The 19,622-nt window shown below is 34.3% G+C and overlaps 1 protein-coding gene across 4 annotated transcripts; it reads left to right on the forward strand.

Moving 5' to 3' along the window:
* The first annotated feature begins 2,676 nt into the window (after positions 1-2,676).
* On the forward strand, positions 2,677-10,558 carry LOC140867141 (uncharacterized). Of its 4 annotated transcripts, XR_012145054.1 has the most exons (8): positions 2,677-2,810; positions 3,713-3,774; positions 3,843-3,881; positions 4,727-4,793; positions 5,729-6,100; positions 6,274-6,609; positions 10,137-10,198; positions 10,267-10,558. XR_012145054.1 is itself a non-coding variant. In XM_073272214.1 (6 exons), exons 5-6 carry the CDS (start codon positions 5,731-5,733, stop codon positions 6,381-6,383), a joined length of 480 nt encoding a protein of 159 aa, XP_073128315.1. In that variant the 5' UTR covers positions 2,677-2,810; positions 3,713-3,774; positions 3,843-3,881; positions 4,727-4,793; positions 5,729-5,730; the 3' UTR covers positions 6,384-6,670. The 4 variants fall into 4 exon arrangements, 1 of the variants encoding a protein (XP_073128315.1); XR_012145053.1 differs by having other exon boundaries at positions 10,137-10,558; XR_012145055.1 differs by having other exon boundaries at positions 3,713-3,881; positions 10,137-10,558.
* Positions 10,559-19,622: the final 9,064 nt, after the last annotated feature.

Consider the following 19,622-nt stretch of genomic DNA (forward strand, 5'->3'; position numbering starts at 1 on the left):
TCATCAAATCCATGAACACTATTGGTGTGTTTGTCAATCCGAAATGCATCAGTAAAAGCTCATAGTGACCATACCTCATACAAAAAGCAGTCTTAGAGATGCCCTCATCTTGGACTCTCAACTGATGATAACCTGACCTCAAGTCAATCTTGGCTTGCAGTGATCAGCATCTCTCAGGTCATCCAGCTATTTTTAGCCGACCTTTCATTAATATGTTACTGCAATGCATTTGACCATTTCAAGGTCATGTTTGTGTCCCAGAAATTGATACAAAGTTACACTGAAAATTTTCTTTTTGGAGGAAGGGGATTATGCGGTTACTATGAATGGGATTATTACATTTCATGGCTCATGTGGAGCGCTATCATCTTCATACATCATGGGAAAAAATTGAGTTTCATGACATTGATCATGTTTCCCTATTTATCTGTTTTATATTATCAGTTTTTCACTTATAAACAAGGGATAGTGGTTTTGGGGTCCTTGTCTCTCTCTTCCTACTACGTTTATACAAATCAATGTCGTCAATGACTCTGTTGTGATTGATTTACTAGAGGCTTCTCACCTTCCACACACTGCCCCAAACTACAAATGAAAATGGCAAAATTGCCATAAAAAATGAAATTATCATACAAGTTAAAGGACAAAAATGAAAACAACTTACAAATTATAAAACTATAAATGAAAATTTAAGAAACATGATAAAAAATTTGAAATACATGTAAATTACATGATTTTCATCGTTAATAGGATCAAAAGTGAGAATATGCAAATAACAAAACAAAAAATGTAGTTTCCCTTAAATGATGGAAATAAGAATGAGATGGTGCCCCCTCCCTTCCACAAGTTAACAAAAATATTTTATAGTTACTTTTGATTTGTATTGAAAATTTGATCGTTGCGCAACCCTAAAAGTTAAAAATTTTAATAGCTTTCGATACCGTAGTTAAAAGACTGTTTAGTATAATTTTATATTGTTGTGACCTTTTCGAAAGAGATAAAAAAAAATCCTTGTATGAAATATTTGTAAGAAATGAGATATCGCATAAATGATAAACAAGATCCTTGCAAGTCAGGTCCCACAATTTATGTTTTAATAAACTTTATTACAACATTTGTAAATTTATTTTAAAATAAAAAAATTTAAAAAATAACTAATATTTCTCCTCAATTATTATTGGTTATTTTATTATCTATTATATATATATATATATATATATATATATATATATACATATATATATATAAACGTACAAAAAAATTTATTATCTAGAGCAATTTATTTTAAATAGGTTCAAAACAGAGACAAAGAAATTGTCTTTGAAGTATCCTTAATTTATCTTAGTCATATGATTCATTATAAATAAAAAATTATACTATACTAGAACTTTTTGGATCAAATTTGTGTCCCCTTATCTAAGTAAAAAATTAAAAACTGTCATGCTAAAAAAGAAGTCTTAGAGATGTCCTCGTACCAAACTCTCAAATTTCAACTGACGTTAACATGATCTCATGTCAATCTTAGAATACACTGAAGTATCCTGAAACTGATCAAACAAATAATCAATGCGCAACAATGAATACTTTTTTTTTTCATCGTCACTTGATTCAACTTTTTGTAATCGATACAGAGACGCATAGAACCATTATTTTCTCGACGAATAACACTGAAGATCCCCAAGGTGAAACGACCAGACGAATGCAACATTTGTCCTACAAATCCTGTTGCTGCTGCTGCAATTTCATCATCTCTGACAAGCACCAAACGATAAGGTGCACGAGAAATCTGTGCCGAACCTGGCACAAGACGATTCCAAACTTAACCTCTCAGACTTGAGAAAACCCTGGACTCATCTGAAAAAGACATCTGGATACTCGCAAACCACTGATAACTCCTCAAGATCTTTACTCCCTATGAATGTTTCAATCGCATATGTATAGCCCAATATAATATAATCATTGTGTATTGATAGTTAAATTTTGGATAGATGGTATTTTGTAAAAAGTTAATAGAAGATTTAAAATTTATGAATAGTTTATATAAATCTTAAACACCAAATAAATTATATTTTTAAAAAAACTCAAATTTCATGAAATCTCATTAAATCCTAATATTTTTATAATTATTTAAATGAAATCGAATAAAATCCTATCAAATATCCATATTATTTAAAATCTCATTTTACCAAACATTGAAATAATATTATATTCGTAAATCCAAAACAGCCAAATTCCATCCAAATCCTTGTTGTCACACACGGTAGGAAAAAGTGGTTTTCAAGTTACACTCATTGTGTCACTACTAATTTTTCAAAATGCTTCACATGATTATCAAATTCATATTCAGCTTTCGATGTACTAATTGTTTTAAATTCAATCAAGTATATGTGATTAAAAGCCGATGTAACGCCCGGGATTAATTGAATTAATCCGAGAATTATTTAATTTTAATCCGAGTATATTTAATTAGGAAATATTTAGAGTTTTGATTTAAATTCTAATATTCTTAAATTATTTAGCATTGAAATTGAATTAAAAAGATTTACCGAGGACTGATTTGCAAATAATGAAGAGTTGAGGGGCCAAAGTGCAAATATGGAAAAATTGACTTGGGACACTTGTCTTGTTTTGTCTTAAACGTGTATTCACCATATTTCTTCAGAATTGGAGCTTCAACTTCAGAAAAGAATCGAGAACCCTTATTCCAAGTTCAATCTTGATTTTCTAAATTCAATAACTTTTGCTCCGGTTGTCCGAATTCAATTCCGAAAAGAGTTTTGAAATCCTTGCGAGAAGGTCTATCTTTTTATGTAAGTATTACCTTGAGTTAGATGATTTCGAAATTGTTGATATGGGGCAGAAATCAGATTGATCATGTATTGATGTTTTTAAGCTTCTATAGCTTGATATATCGCAATTGAATCGAAGAACGGACAACGATTGAATTTGCTATGCAATTCCAGCTTTTATTCGAGATTTTGATGCTTCTACTATGCTGATTATTCAGAGTTTATATGTTGATATGTATGTGATTTGAGTGAAGAGAATTGAAGTATTGTTATATCGAAGTCGGTTTGGAAAAAAGAATGTTGTTTGCAATTGCTACAGAATTTCAGCAGCTATTTCGAAACCTATGCCTATTGATCTAGCTGGTTTTTGATGTTATGTTGCTGGTATAACATGTATTTGAATTAAAAATGGATGATAGAGTTGTTGAATTTCAGTTACGGTTGCTGAATTATAATCATTACGCCGTCAAGTTCAGAATTTGCTTGTCGGGGACTATCTTTGATTAAGCTGTTATGGAATTGATATTATTTTCCAGCTTATGTTTCGAAATTCACACCTTTTATTATGCTGATATATGATGTTAGGAAATGAATTGGAAGTTAATATGATTATTAGAAGTGATATGTGTCACGGTATCGAAGTTGCACCGAAGAACAATCATCGGTTTCAAATGTCGTGATTTTTCAGAAGTTGTATTTGATTCTAAGCTTCTGATCTTGATTGTGTATGATGATATTGAACTGATATGAGATGGATTGAAGTTGATTTGAATGATAGAATTGATAGATTTTAGTTTTGGTTATCGAATTTATACCATTACGCCATCGGTTCAAGATTTTGATAAAGTTTGAATAGATGAGTTGGAGCTGTACTATATATAAGTTCTTGCTGATATAAATGGTTTGAACATACTTCATTTCAGAATTTTATGGAGGTATTTCGAGCTCGGGAAGTCAGCTTCAAATCAAGAAAGAATTGGACAAGGTTTGCTTGAAGATTAGTTTGCAAGACTGTGTTGTTGAGCAGATTTTTATTGAGGGTTGTGTGTGCAGATTTTGAAGAATTGAAGAGCTTGAAACCAAGATTGAAAGGTATAAGACAACCTTTAAAGAAAGGGCTTGCACACTCAATATGAATCTATTGAGTAATCCTTTCTAAAACCACATACTTTGTGCTTCTATGTTAATAGATGCTTATATGATTACTTGTTGAGATTAATGATTGATAATTTATTTGATATTGATGAGTTTAAATTATTTTGAGTTGTTGAGTTGTGGCAGATTGATTATAGAGTTGTTAGTAAACCTCTTGAGCCACAATTCTTTCGAAACCTTGAAAACAGAATTAAAAAGAAAATATTGGACGTGGTGAACTTGTATATGAGAGGCTTGAGATCTGACTTGATTTCTTTTTGCCACGATTTTCAGTATAGTGTTCACAGTCCAGGAAATACGAAATTGTTACCACCTCGAGCGGGAGTGTAGGTGGGAGGCTTGATTTTTGGCCTTATGATATTCCCGGGATCCCAACGAAATGATTTTTGAAAATATCGATTCTATGAGATTTGAATCCTTGAACCCTCGACTTGTCTTTGAGTCTTTATGTTATTGAATGAATTTTCTTTGGAAGATATTCAACAGGTAAGGGTATAAGGAAATGATGATTGTTTGAAGAGGTGATATTGACTTATTGATTTGATATGATTTTGTAAATATTGATAGAATGTCTTGCTTAAATGCAATGTTTGCAACTTGATTTATAGCATGTTGAGTTAATATGTTTTAAGTTGCCTTGAGTCTTATTTGTTGAATAATTGATATATACTTCAAGTTGAATTACTTGAGATTATGCATGTTTATGTTGTTTTATACTGAGATTAAATTCTCACCGGAGTCTCTCCGGCTATTGTCTTGTTTGTATGTGTGCATGGCAATAGGTGGGACTGGAACAAGTCCGGGAAGACCGTGAAGAATCAAGACTTGAGAGATTAGAGTGATGATCCGGTATAGAAATCTTGTTGCTGTTATGGTTATAATGTTAAGAACAAGAGTTGGAGTTATGAACTATTGGATTAGACCTTTTGTCTAGAGTTTCTACTCCTTTGTTATGTATCATACTTGAACTAGTTGTGCTACTTTTACTTTGAGATGTGGGAATAAACTTGTTAATAACTTTTATACCATGTTTGTTGCATCCATTACTTGGTAGAGTTGGTAGATGGATTATTGAAGTATGGTACAACAACAATTCTGATTTTTTTGGCAGCTGACAGAACTCAGCTCGCTCGAGCGGAGCCCGAGGCTCGCTCGAGCGAGCCAAGGGAGGGGGTCTTGGACTCGTGAGGCCCGAGCTCGAGCGAGGGTTGTGGCTCGCTCGAGCGAGCCTCCTTGGCTAAAAAAAAAAAAAAATTTTTTTTTTGAGGCTTTGGTTGCTTGATTATTGCTTGGTTTTAATTCATGATCTTGGATTAAATGTTTGATTTGAGAGATTAAGAACCGGGTCTTCACAACAGGTGGTATCAAAGCATAGGTTCTGGACTAATTTAGAATGAGCGTGGTAGATCGAGTTCGCTTGATTTCTTTATTCGCATGTGATTGAATTCTTTTTGTAATTACCTGAAGTACATGCGAATATTGTGTTAGAAATCCAGAACTATATGATCGCATGATTTTGTGATTTAAATTATCGAGCATGCTTTATTGTTTTTCAAATTATATGATGCTATAATTCTGTGTTCAAATGGTAAGAATATCATGCAGTACAGATGCAGGAATTATATGCTTTCCTTATTATTTGAGTTGATTGGAAGCGTGTATTATTCGAGAATGAATCAGAACTTGATCTTTTGAGAATGCACGACAGTGTTGATCAGAGGAGGACTGAGACAGAATTGTTATACATGAGATTGTAATATATACTAATCTGTTTGAATTAGCAGATATGCCTCCTCGTCGAATGATGAATAGACAGACAGAGACAGTTCCTCAAACAGAACAGGTGAATGTAGCCCCGATAGTGCCACAAACACCTGAAACTCCGAGAATAGAGCAAGGCAATACATTGAGAGATATGAGTGATGTTACGGCGTCACCAATGGAGATACTTCTGAAAAGATTTCAATCTTTCAAGCCGCCTACTTTGAAAGGAACTGAGACTTCAGTTGAATGTGAAGGTTGGTTAGAGGATATTGAGATGATGTTTGATTCTCTTGATTATGCAGATGATAGAAGAATTAGACTGATTGGATATCAATTGCAAGATGTTGCAAAGAGCTGGCGGATTACAACCAAGAAATCTCTCGAAAATCAAGGTACGACGATTACTTGGAAAGTGTTTAAAACTGAATTTTATCAATGATTCTTTCCAGTGTCATACAGAAAAGATAAGAATGCAGTGTTTGCCAATCTAAAACAAGGCAATTTGAACATCGAGGAATATGTTGCTAAGTTCTCTACCTTTTGCTGAAATTTGCTCCACATGTAGCTGAGAACGAAGAGGCTAAAGCTGATCAGTTCATTAATGGATTAAATCCTGATGTGTTTACACTGATGAATGCTGGTAGACATAACAACTTTACTGATGCACTTGATTAAGCAAAGGGAGCAGAGGCTGGATTGATGAAACAATGAGAAACATTGTGTGAGTTACAGTCTCAAAGAGAGCCACAGACTCAGTTTCAGCAACCATTCCCCAGATCATCGAGAGAAGTGACTCAGCCTGAAAGGCAAGCATCTTTGGTATATTCCTATCACCCATAGCCTCCACCATAGATTATACAAGGAGGAAGCCAGCCGGAGGCATCGAATGATGATATAGCTGGTAATTATTCTCTTTATGACTATTTTGCTTATGAGCTTGAAGATATTGGAGTATCCCTTATGTTATCTCTGAACGACATTTTCAGATTATGTGCGTTACCTATTGATGTATTATCTACTGTGGTATCTATTCGTGATTTTTAAGGAAGTGATATCTGTCCGAATATTGTGTACTACAGTTTGAAGGTAATGTGAGTTAGATGGATTGTATCGTGCTTGTTTTGCCAGATTTTGAATTAATTATCGATTTAGATATGTTAACCAAGTATAGGGATGTCATAGATTGATTCAAAATTACTTGAATTGATAGAAGGCTGGGAATTCTACGATAAGAGTTCGACATGTTGAATTTTTTCGATATCTATTCTATTTATGATTTGATGATTGCAGAAAAGAGCAGAGAAAATTCTTTATTATGCAATCAATGTATTGGAAGCTAGCTCGGAATTGATTGATTTGTCAATTATTATAGAATTGCTGCTATTTTCCAAATGAAATTCTGAGATTAATTCCAGCCTGTGAGATGGACTTCGATACGTAACTGATGCTAGGTATCTGATTGATTTTCCAGTACCTTATAGAATGGCACCAACAGAACTGCACAAATTGAAAGAGACACAGATCAGTGAGATTTTATGCTACTTATCAGAAATTGAATAAGGCCACAATACTAAATTGTTATCTTTTTGCCTTGATTAGATGATTGATTTGCACAGTTATAGAATTGATCGATTCTAACAGATGAGAAATGAATGCAGATGTGATAGAATTCTTGGTTCTAAAACCCAGACGGTCAATGAACTAGACTAAGCGATGTCAATTGAATGATTTATGAATAGTTTAGTAGTTCAGAATCGAAAGAAGATCACATGCCGTTGAATTTTATTTTGAAACTATTTATATCGGTATGAGATTGCGATATAATATTTGATAGTTCTACAGATAGCCTGATATGTTGTATTTGAAGCTATACAATATGATGAAATAGCTAAGAGTTATACAAGAAATGTTATTCCTTGCTATGAAAGATCGCCAAAAGAGTTTGATTTTGGAATTGATATGACTCGATGATATTGCAGAGTTGTTGAAATCTAGTGTACTATTTTGAGTTGTATAGTACTGTTGTGCTACTGGTTATTTTGAGTTTGTGATTGCTTGAAGTAGATTTCAACAAATTCAAGATTATGCGGTTTTGGATATGCTACATATATGAGAAGATAGCTGTAAAAGAAGTTAATGATATGATGAGATGACTGGAATTATTAAAATCTATTGTCGAGTTGGAGACTTTAGATTTATTTTATTGATTGTGGCATCGATTGTCAAATAGATTGAGTATTTGGTTTTATGGGATTCCATTCGACCATCTTCTTCTCGATGGATTGTCTGAGTTGACTATCCAAAATTCGAGGAGATGCTCAGAATTCTAATATCTGATTCGGTATTAGCTGAATAATATTGCCACTTGGAGATTGTAATTCTTGTAACAGCTATCTAATAGATGTAGCGATACTGTTCTGAATTGTGAAATGACAAGAAAATCAGAAATTCTCTGAATTGAGCTAGTATTTCAGAACTATCAGTTATCGGATCAGATATGATTTGAGGAATGACAGAGAAAGAGAAGCTTATTCAGAAGAGAATGAAGTTAGTTTATGATCGAGAAGCAAAACATACACAAATTAGACACCGATCTTTGTGTTGTGAATAGGGAGACCGAGTATGTTTGCAGATTCTTTTCTTTTTTTGAAGAATTATATTTGACAAGTACAGAATATTATCTCTGAGAATTGTTGAATCTTATGACACTTCTGAAGAAGTAGGCAATCTTGCCTATCGACTTATATTGTATTTATGGCTTTCTGATATTTGCGATGTATTTTATGCTGCGAACGTATTGGAATGAGATTTCTTATGTACTTCAGTCAGATGAGATTGAGTTTGATGAGACATTGATCTATGTCGAACAGCTGATACAAATATTTGATGAGGGAGAAAAGCAACTCAGAAACAAGACCATTCCACTAATGACAGTTCAGTGGAGTCGTAGAAGAACTGAAGAAGTTATTGAGAAATTGAATCCGATATGAGACAGTGTTATTCTGAGTTAGTCTACTGATATGAGTTCTTATTCAGTAATTCTATTATCTCACTATCTTATGTGCAGACAGATTGCGTGAGATTTCGAGGATGAAATCCGATCTTAGAGGGGAAGAATTGTAACGCCCGGGATTAATTGAATTAATCCAAGAATTATTTAATTTTAATCCGAGTATATTTAATTTGGAAATATTTAGAGTTTTGATTTAAATTCTAATATTCTTAAATTATTTAGGATTGAAATTTAATTAAAAAGATTTGCCGAGGACCGATTTGCAAATAATGAAGAGTTGAGGGGCCAAAGTGCAAATATGGGAAAATTGACTTGGGACACTTGTCTTGTTTTGTCTTAAACGTGTATTCACCATATTTCTTTAGAATTGGAGCTTCAACTTCAGAAAAGAATCGAGAACCCTTATTCCAAGTTCAATCTTGATTTTCTAAATTCAATAACTTTTGCTCCGGTTGTCCGAATTCAATTCCGAAAAGAGTTCCGGAATCCTTGCGAGAAGGTATATATTTTGATGTAAGTATTACCTTGAGTTAGATGATTTCGAAATTGTTGATATGGGGCAGAAATCAGATTGATCATGTATTGATGTTTTTAAGCTTCTATAGCTTGATATATCGCAATTGAATCGAAGAACGGACAACGATTGAATTTGCTATGCAATTCCAGCTTTTATTCGAGATTTTGATTCTTTTACTATGCTGATTATTCAGAGTTTATATGCTGATATGTATGTGATTTGAGTGAAGAGAATTGAAGTATTGTTATATCGAAGTCGGTTCGGAAAAAAGAATGTTGTTTGCAATTGCTACAGAATTTCAGCAGCTATTTCGAAACCTATGCCTATTGATCTAGCTGGTTTTTGATGTTATGTTGCTGGTATAACATGTATTTGAATTAGAAATAGATGATAGAGTTGTTGAATTTCAGTTACGGTTGCTGAATTATAATCATTACGCCGTCAAGTTCAGAATTTGCTTGTCGGGGACTATCTTTGATTAAGCTGTTATGGAATTGATATTATTTTCCAGCTTATGTTTCGAAATTCACACCTTTTATTATGCTGATATATGATGTTAGGAAATGAATTGGAAGTTAATATGATTATTAGAAGTGATATGTGTCACGGTATCGAAGTTGCACTGAAGAACAATCATCGGTTTCAAATGTCGTGATTTTTCAGAAGTTGTATTTGATTCTAAGCTTCTGATCTTGATTGTGTTTGATGATATTGAACTGATATGAGATGGATTGAAGTTGATTTGAATGATAGAATTGATAGATTTTAGTTTTGGTTATCGAATTTATACCATTACGCCATCGGTTCAAGATTTTGATAAAGTTTGAATAGATGAGTTGGAGCTGTACTATATATAAGTTCTTGCTGATATAAATGGTTTGAACATACTTCATTTCAGAATTTTATGGAGGTATTTCGAGCTCGGGAAGTCAGCTTCAAATCAAGAAAGAATTGGACAAGGTTTGCTTGAAGATTAGTTTGCAAGACTGTGTTGTTGAGCAGATTTTTATTGAGGGTTGTGTGTGCAGATTTTGAAGAATTGAAGAGCTTGAAACCAAGATTGAAAGGTATAAGACAACCTTTAAAGAAAGGGCTTGCACACTCAATATGAATCTATTGAGTAATCCTTTCTAAAACCACATACTTTGTGCTTCTATGTTAATAGATGCTTATATGATTACTTGTTGAGATTAATGATTGATAATTTATTTGATATTGATGAGTTTAAATTATTTTGAGTTGTTGAGTTGTGGTAGATTGATTATAGAGTTGTTAGTAAACCTCTTGAGCCACAATTCTTTCGAAACCTTGAAAACAGAATCGAAAAGAAAATATTGGACGTGGTGAACTTGTATATGAGAGGCTTGAGATCTAACTTGATTTCTTTTTGCCACGATTCTTAGTATAGTGTTCACAGTCCAGGGAATACGAAATTGTTACCACCTCGAGCGGGAGTGTAGGTGGGAGGCTTGATTTTTGGCCTTATGATATTCCCGGGATCCCAACGAAATGATTTTTGAAAATATCGATTCTGTGAGATTTGAATCCTTGAACCCTCGACTTGTCTTTGAGTCTTTATGTTATTGAATGAATTTTCTTTGGAAGATATTCAACAGGTAAGTGCATGTATAAGGAAATGATGATTGTTTGAAGAGGTGATATTGACTTATTGATTTGATATGAGTTTGTAAATACTGATAGCATGTCTTGCTTAAATGCAATGTTTGCAACTTGATTTATAGCATGTTAAGTAAATATGTTTTAAGTTGCCTTGAGTCTTATTTGTTGAATAATTGATATATACTTCAAGTTGAATTACTTGAGATTATGCATGTCTATGTTGTTTTATACTGGGATTAAATTCTCACCGAAGTCTCTCCGGCTATTGTCTTGTTTGTATGTGTGCATGGCAATAGGTGGGACTGGAACAAGTCCGGGAAGACCATGAAGAATCAAGACTTGAGAGATTAAAGTGATGATCCGGTATAGAAATCTTGTTGCTGTTATGGTTATGTTAAGAACAAGAGTTGGAGTTATGAACTATTGGATTAGACATTTTGTCTAGAGTTTCTACTCCTTTGTTATGTATCATACTTGAACTAGTTGTGCTACTTTTACTTTGAGATGTGGGAATAAAATTGTTAATAACTTTTATACCATGTTTGTTGCATCCATTACTTGGTAGAGTTGGTAGATGGATTATTGAAGTATGGTACAACAACAATTCTGATTTTTTTGGCAGCTGACAGAACTCAGCTCGCTCGAGCGGAGCCCGAGGCTCGCTCGAGCGAGCCAAGGGAGGGGGTCTTGGACTCGTGAGGCCCGCGCTCGAGCGAGCCTCCTTGGCTAAAAAAAAAAAAAATTTTTTTTGAGGCTTTGGTTGCTTGATTATTGCTTGCTTTTAATTCATGATCTTGGATTAAATGTTTGATTTGAGAGATTAAGAAACGGGTAGTCACAGACGATGACAATAATCGATTGATTTTCATATACATTATTATAAAAAGTGTTCTAAAGGACGATAGGACCGCTTAGGCAGCGTTTAGACGCTAGGCGGTTGCTCACCGCCCCAATTTTTAGACAATTATAGTTTCTAAGATTTATTACATTAATTGGCCGTCTATGTCACTTTATTGCCACCTAGAAGGCTTAAAATCAACTTAGGCGACTACCTAAATTAACATATAATGTTTTATGTTGTTTAGATTTTATTTTAATTTTTTTTAAAAAAATATTATTTGATATATTTTTCTATCAATTTATATCGGATGAAAAAAAGAAATACGTTGCATTATTTGATATATTTATCTATCAATTTATATCGGATAAAAAAGTGAAATATGTCATGTATTTCGAGCTGAATTCGATGTCAAGAAATTATTGGAGAAATATTAAGATGAATAAGAATAATTATAAATTTAAACTTAAGCGTTTAGGAGATGGGTGACCGTCCGTCTACCGGTTTTTAGAACACTGATTATATACACTTTTAATGATACTAGTAAAAGTCACGTGCGATGCACGTGAAAACACTTTTTATTATCAATAAACGTTAATAATAAATGAGTTGAGATGAAAAGAAATAAACATGTCTTTAGTTAATAATCTCATGATATTTTAGTAAATATTAAATTCAATGTAATATGATATTTACAACATATATTATAGAATGAGTGCGAGAATCTTTGTTTAAAGATTTTATATATTAAAATTCTAATTAAATTTATAGGTGTTACAAATAATGGTTGTAGCAAATACTATAATTTTGTATAAGAACGTTAGACATTAAGAAAAATATACAATTTGATGCTATGACATATTTAATAAATAAAATTTAAGAAAAAATATAATAAATAATTCATGGCATTGAAAAATAATTTTACAACTATTGATTTTGATTAAATAATAATAATAATAATAATAATAATAATAATAATAATAATAATAATAATAATAATAATAATAATAATAATAATAATAATAATAATAATAATAATAATACAGATAATGCATTATAAAATTTAAATTAATATATTCATTGAGGAGAATTAATGATTTCTGTGGATTTTAGAAATTTAGTGATATTCAATCATGACTTTTATATACTCTATAGAAATCTAGTAATATTCAAAATATACTTTTTTTAGTTTTAAAAGTCAAGTAATATTCAAACTTGACTTTTAAAAACTCTACAAAATGTCTTTGGTCTAACCCAAAGATTTGTATGAATTTCTAAAATTAAAACTCATAATTTTTTTCTCTTTCTCACATCTCCTCACTGCTCTCTATCTCACTTTCTCTCATATTTAAAATGCATATATATATATATATATATATATATATATATATACACATTTATTTATTTATCTTCATTTATTTTTTTCGTTATTTTCCTATATTTTTTGGGATAGTTTAAAATCAAAATAAAAATATTATTCAAAACTTTGAATTTTGTGCTTTTTAATTTATGATTTATATCAATAATTATAATATTTAATGATAATAATATATTATTCAAAAAATTATAACATGATTTAATTCAAATATTTGAATATTCGGATAACAGATATGATAAAAACTAAAAAATAAAAGATAAATTTTTATGATATAATTGATAAAATAATTTATAAATTATCATTTTTTTTAAAAAAAATTAACTTTACACAACCACAAATTTTTTAGTTTTTAATTTTGTTACATTAATATATATATATATATATATTTAAAATAAATGAAATTCCTTTTCATCAATAAATTAAAAAAATATTTAAAATTTATTATTTATTTCAAATAATTATTATTTCAAAGAATTATAATAAGATGTATTAAAGATACAAATTCATTAACTGTATGAAAATTTTACAAATTTCTATAAAAGTCATGCGAAAAGTCTACAAAGAATCCACGAAAATATGTTTTTAAATCATTGAGATTCTATAAAAGAAATAAAAATCCTTCAACTCCACAAAAGTATCATTTTAAAAAGTCACTAAAAGTCATTAAAACTCTAGTTTGAATACATCCCACCAAATTATAGCATATTTCTTTTTTTCATAACCATTTTTTCTTATTTCACGATTTTTTCGTTCGCCATCCATTATATATTTTTTTAAAAATAATTTTCTCATCATCTTCAATAATAATCCTTGTTATATTTTTTTTCTAGGAAAAATTGCTTTTTTGGTCCTGTATGTTTGTCACTTTACGATTTCATTCCTTTATATTTTCAGATTTCAGTTTTAGTCCGCTATCTTTATTTTTTTGGCAATTTTTTGTCCACGTAAGCATTTTCGAATAAAAAGGACCAAAATTGCCAAAAATCAAAACATGCGGGACTAAAACTGAAATGTAAAAATATCGAGGACCAAAATCGCAAAGTGACAAACATACTGGACTAACTTTGCAATTTTTCCTTTTTCTATCAATTATTTTCATTTTATATCTCTATTCATTGATTCTTTTGTTGGATTATGTTGAGATAAGATCTTTGCGAGAGTATAAATAATTTCATTGTCTCCAACCTCTATTCTTGTGTTATTTTTTTCAATTACTTGTAAGCCAATATCGTTAATGATCAATGTGCTATTTGACTTTTTTTATTTTTAATTTCATGCTATGTCATTAGAAATCCACTGTTGCAACAACTTTTGTTGCTAAATTTTTGCTCAGTTTTTTAATGCTTTTAATTAAAAATATTAACTTTCCGTCTTTTATTTCAACTGTCTTTTCCATTTTAAAAATAAATATATATCTTTTTTAGGGAAAACGAAATCAAAAAATATTTTTTTTAAAAAGAGACCTCGCACTCGCGCGAGATCCTCATCTCGCACGCACGCGGGCTAACTCAACAGAGCCCGACGAAAGACCTCGCGCTCGCGCGAGCTATACCCCGCACACGCGCGCGGGGTTACAAGACAGAACCCTCGCGAAAGACTCGCGCCCGCGCGAGGCACTCAGCTCGCGCGCGCACGGGCAAAAAATCCAGAGCCCCCCAAGGCTCCGCTGCGCGCGCGCGAGATCAAGACTCGCCCGCGCGCAGGAAAAATGGACAGAAAAAAAGCTGGAACCTGGAAAATTCATCCAAATGCAACTCCAATCACTTCTAAACTCAAGAACACATACATATCAATAATTAGAACATACAATATTCTAAGTTCTGCCCAAAATACAATAATAATTTCGACGATAGGGTCATTCGACAAGTCAAATAAATTCGAGTTTCCTAAACATGATTCAAGACATGAAATTTCATAAACCCTATATGCAAGATTGCTAAAAGAACAAACTTCTAGACGGTGTCTCACTCTATTACTTCCAACTCGCTCTAGTCATGCAACTTCTGACTCGATCCTGCCCCACCTGCCGCCAAGTACACATACAAACAAAACGACAGCCGGATAATCCGGTGAGAATATAATTCCCAGTAAAAGAGACAACTCAAGCAATTCCAAATCATATATCAATTCATGTTATATAAAACAAAGAGTTAATCAATTCAAAAAGGCATATCAGCACTCAACTCGAAATGCATTAAAATGCAATGCATGACTTCAAAACTCAGTATTATCTAATTAGATAATCGAATATCAATCGGTACTCGGTTGGGATCCCAGGGTCAAGTCATCACGAACAACCCACCGACACTCCCATTCGGGTTGGATGTCGTACGACTCAAACCCCTAGACTTTAGATCAACTATAAGAAGTATTCTAGCTCATGGAAAAATTCGAAATCCAAGGCCACTTCAATATAGCTCCCTAAATCGTCTAAGTTCAAAATGAATCGAATCTTCGGCTCAAGATGTATGCAAGTGAAATTGTGAGACCCCGTTTCAAATCTCCTAATCTCGATTAATCAAACAAAATCAATCACGAAGAGCCGCGGAAAAATCGAATCAATTTTTTTTTAAAGAGAGGGACGTGCGGGCGCGTCAAACGAGGCGCGGGCGCGGGCGTGCCTAGCGTCCAGTTCGGGAAGTGCAGGACGCGCGGGCGCGCCTCCTGGCTGAGCGGGCGTGCATAGCCTGCTGAAATCACTCCCAAAAAGACTCCAAAAGTGTAAACTAACACCCGGAAAGGCTTCAACATGATCCAACTATCAATTTTCCAACAACGAGATAAACAAAATACAAAAAGAGTGTAGAACATGCAATAATCTAAGTTCTTCCAAAATACAACACGTTGAGTTCTAAGAAAGAGTTCAAACAACTCAGCAAAACTAAAACAGGTTCAACAAACTCGACCCTACAATACGGTGTCTCACTTCTATCGTCTCACCCCGACCTAACCCAAACGACTTGGTCCAACTCCTGATCCTCCTGTTGCCAAGTACACATACAAACAAAGACAACATCCGAATAACCCCGTTAGAAATATAATTTCTAAGTAAAAGAGACAGGCATACAATATCAGTTAAACATCTCATATCGAAATGTAACAATCAACAATGACTCAAAAGAGCATGAATGTATGCAATACTTCAAACTCGGGACTATCAAATCAGATAATAGATATATCAGTCGGTACTCGGTTGGGATCCCGGGGCCAAGTGGATTCAACAACACACCTACACTCCCTTTCGGGGTGGATGTCGCACAACTCAAACCCCTAGACTTCAGAGCAACTATAAGAAGTATTCTGGCAATTGGAAAAACTCGAAATCCAAAGCCACTTCAATATAGCTCCCTAAACCGTATATTTTCAAAACGAATCGAACATTCGACTCAATATGAATGCAAGTGTAAATAACATAATCAAACAAGTTCGACACAAGCAAATAACATGCAGTATGTGATTTTTGGGGCTCGAGAATAAATCGAACTCGAGTATTCTACCCCATTCGAATCAATGTCGTCTTTTACCTTTCGAGTCCGTCGAGGATTCAAATCTGAAAAATAACAACAAACTCAAATAAATAATCCATTGAATCACAACAATTCAAAACAAAGAAGCTCAATCAACATACCGTCTTCAACTCTCGATTCGGTTCAACTCCCAAGTTCGATCCAACCCGAAACTCCAATCCAAGTCTGAAAACAAAGAATATACGGATTCGGTGTCAATCCAACAACTCAAACAAACCCGGAAATGAACCAAACAAACCAACGATAATACAAAACTCGATTTCGACGGCATAACGGCTATAACCGGTCGAACCAAAAATCTCCAATAACAACAAACAATCCCAAACCATCCATATCAACTTCTCAATCAACAAAACAAACAAAATCCAACCAAAATCTAACACCCCAATTTTGAAATATGCCTCAAAATTCATATAAAATCCAAACTTTGTTCTTTTTCCAAACCGACTTCGAATACACGATCTATGCTAGCTCAAGAACAACATACTCCAAGATTATCGAATTCTGACAACCCAACAAAATCAAAGTTCGAGGATCGTAGCAAAACTTACGTCAAAATGAAGCCCTCGTTGCGGTGATCGTGAATCTCAACTCGGAAATAAAATCTAACGGACGGATCGTGCAAGTCGGACGGAAGAAAAGCTTGAAGAATCGTCTCCCATGGCTTCGGATTCAGTACGCACGAATGGAGAGGGAAGGAGAGGAGTGAAGTGATGGGCAAGTGATGGGGTAAGCAACTTGCATGAGATAATATATAAAAATCCAACTTTTGCATTTAAGTCCCTCAATTCTTCAAAGTTTGCAAAATGACCCCTGGGAAATATCAAAACGACCCTCAACCATTGAAAACCCTGATTATCTTAATTAAACTCAATTATAATAAAATCGGGGCATTACATTCTCCCCATCTAAGATTTGATTTCGTCCTCGAAATCTGACGGATCACAGACTGAATAAGAAGGAAACAACTGAAGACGAACTCACCTCAATCGAACAACTCCGGAAATCGTTGCCTCATATAAGATTCGGTCTCCCAAGTTGCTTCTTCAACTCCGTGACGACTCCACTAAATCTTCACCAACGGAATCGACTTGTTTCTGAGCTGCTTCTCTTTTCTATCGAGAATCTGAATCGGTCTCTCGAAGTAACTCAGAGTCTCATCAAGCTCGGCCTCATCTGGCTGAAGAACATGCGACGAATCCGGATGATATTTCCGCAACATCGAGATGTGAAACACATCGTGGATGCCTGAAAGAGACGGAGGAAGAGCAATCCTATAGGCAAGATCGCCTATCTTGTACAAAATATCATACTGACCAATGAATCTCGGCGATAACTTTCCTCTCTTTCCAAATCTGACAGTGCCTCTGAATGGAGAAATCTTCAAAAACACACGGTCTCCCTGATCAAAAGACAGTGGTCTGCATCTGACATTCGCATACTTGGCCTGTCGATCTTGGGCTGTCTTCATTCTGATTCGAATCATCTTAACTTGTTCTGCCATGTCGCGAATCATATCTGGACCCAACTCAGGTGATTCTGAAATCTCATCCCAAAACAACGGAGATCTGCACTTCTTCCCGTACAAAGCCTCGAAAGGTGCCATAACAATACTCGCCTGGAAGCTGTTATTGTACGAAAACTCCACTAGAGGTAAGGAATCCTGCCAACTCGAGCCAAAATCAAGCACTACAGCTCGAAGCATATCCTCCAAAGTTTGGATCGTATGCTCGGACTGACTGTTTGTCTGATGGTGATACGCTGTGCTCAAGTGCAAACGAGTACCCAAAGCCTCCTGTAAACTGTGCCAAAAGTGAGAAGTGAATCTCGGATCTCTGTCTGATACTATCGACTTCGGCACGCCGTGCAATCTCACAACCTTTCTGACATACAACTCGGCCATCTGATCGTGACGGTATGTCATACGATATGGAATGAAACAAGCAGATTTCGTCAACCAGTCAATCACTACCCAAATCGCATCACAACCTCTGATTGAACGCGGTAACTTCGTGACAAAATCCATAGAGATTTGATCCCACTTCCATTCCGAAACTGGCAAATTGTGCAATAATCCACCGGGCTTCTTTCTCTTGACTTTCACCTGCTGACAATTCAGACAACGGGACACAAACCTCGTGACATCTCCTTTCAACTGTTTCCACCAGAACTGAGTCTTCAAGTCTTTATACATCTTCCGGCCTCTAGGATGAACACTGAACCGACTACAATGCGCCTCTCAAAAAATACGCTGTCTCAACTCAGAAACCTCGGGCACAACAATACGGTTATTCACAAATAGCACATCATCCCTGACCTGAAACTCTGACAGGTGACCTGATCTGACCTTCTCTATCGAACTCAGATTGATCGGATCGGATCTCTGTGCCTCTCTAATCAACTGAAACAACTCTGGTTCGGCCTGAATCGCAAAAACTCTGATGGATCTCCTATCAGTCTCAAACTCCAAACCAGAAGTACAACAGTCTTCAATCAATTAAGAGGCACCAATAGTAGCAAGAGATAAGGAACAAAGCTTCCGACTAAGAGTGTCTGCAGCTGCATTCGACTTTCCAGGATAATACTTGATCTCACAGTCGAAGTCCTTAAGCAAATCCATCCATCGTCTCTGCCTCATGTTCAGCTCGGACTGAGAAAACAAATATTTCAGGCTCTTGTGGTCAGAAAATATCTCAATGACTCACCATAAAGGTAATGGCGTCAGGTCTTCAAGGCAAACACAATTGCAGCAAGCTCAAAATCATGGATCGGATAACGAGTCTCGTGCGGCTTCAGCTGCCTCGAAGCATAAGCTATGACATGCTTCCTCTGCATAAGAATGCATCCAAGACCACGATGAGAAGCATCGCAGTAAACGGAAAATCCTCCCATACCTGATGGAATAGACAAGATCGGTGCACTGGTCAACCTCTTCTTCAACTCCACAAAACTGGCCTCGCACTCTTCGGACCACAAAAACAGTGCATTCTTTTGGGTCAACTGGGTAATCAGATTTTCAAT

Source organism: Henckelia pumila, chromosome 4 (assembly GCF_033568475.1).
Source record: "Henckelia pumila isolate YLH828 chromosome 4, ASM3356847v2, whole genome shotgun sequence".
Taxonomy (NCBI): domain Eukaryota; kingdom Viridiplantae; phylum Streptophyta; class Magnoliopsida; order Lamiales; family Gesneriaceae; genus Henckelia; species Henckelia pumila.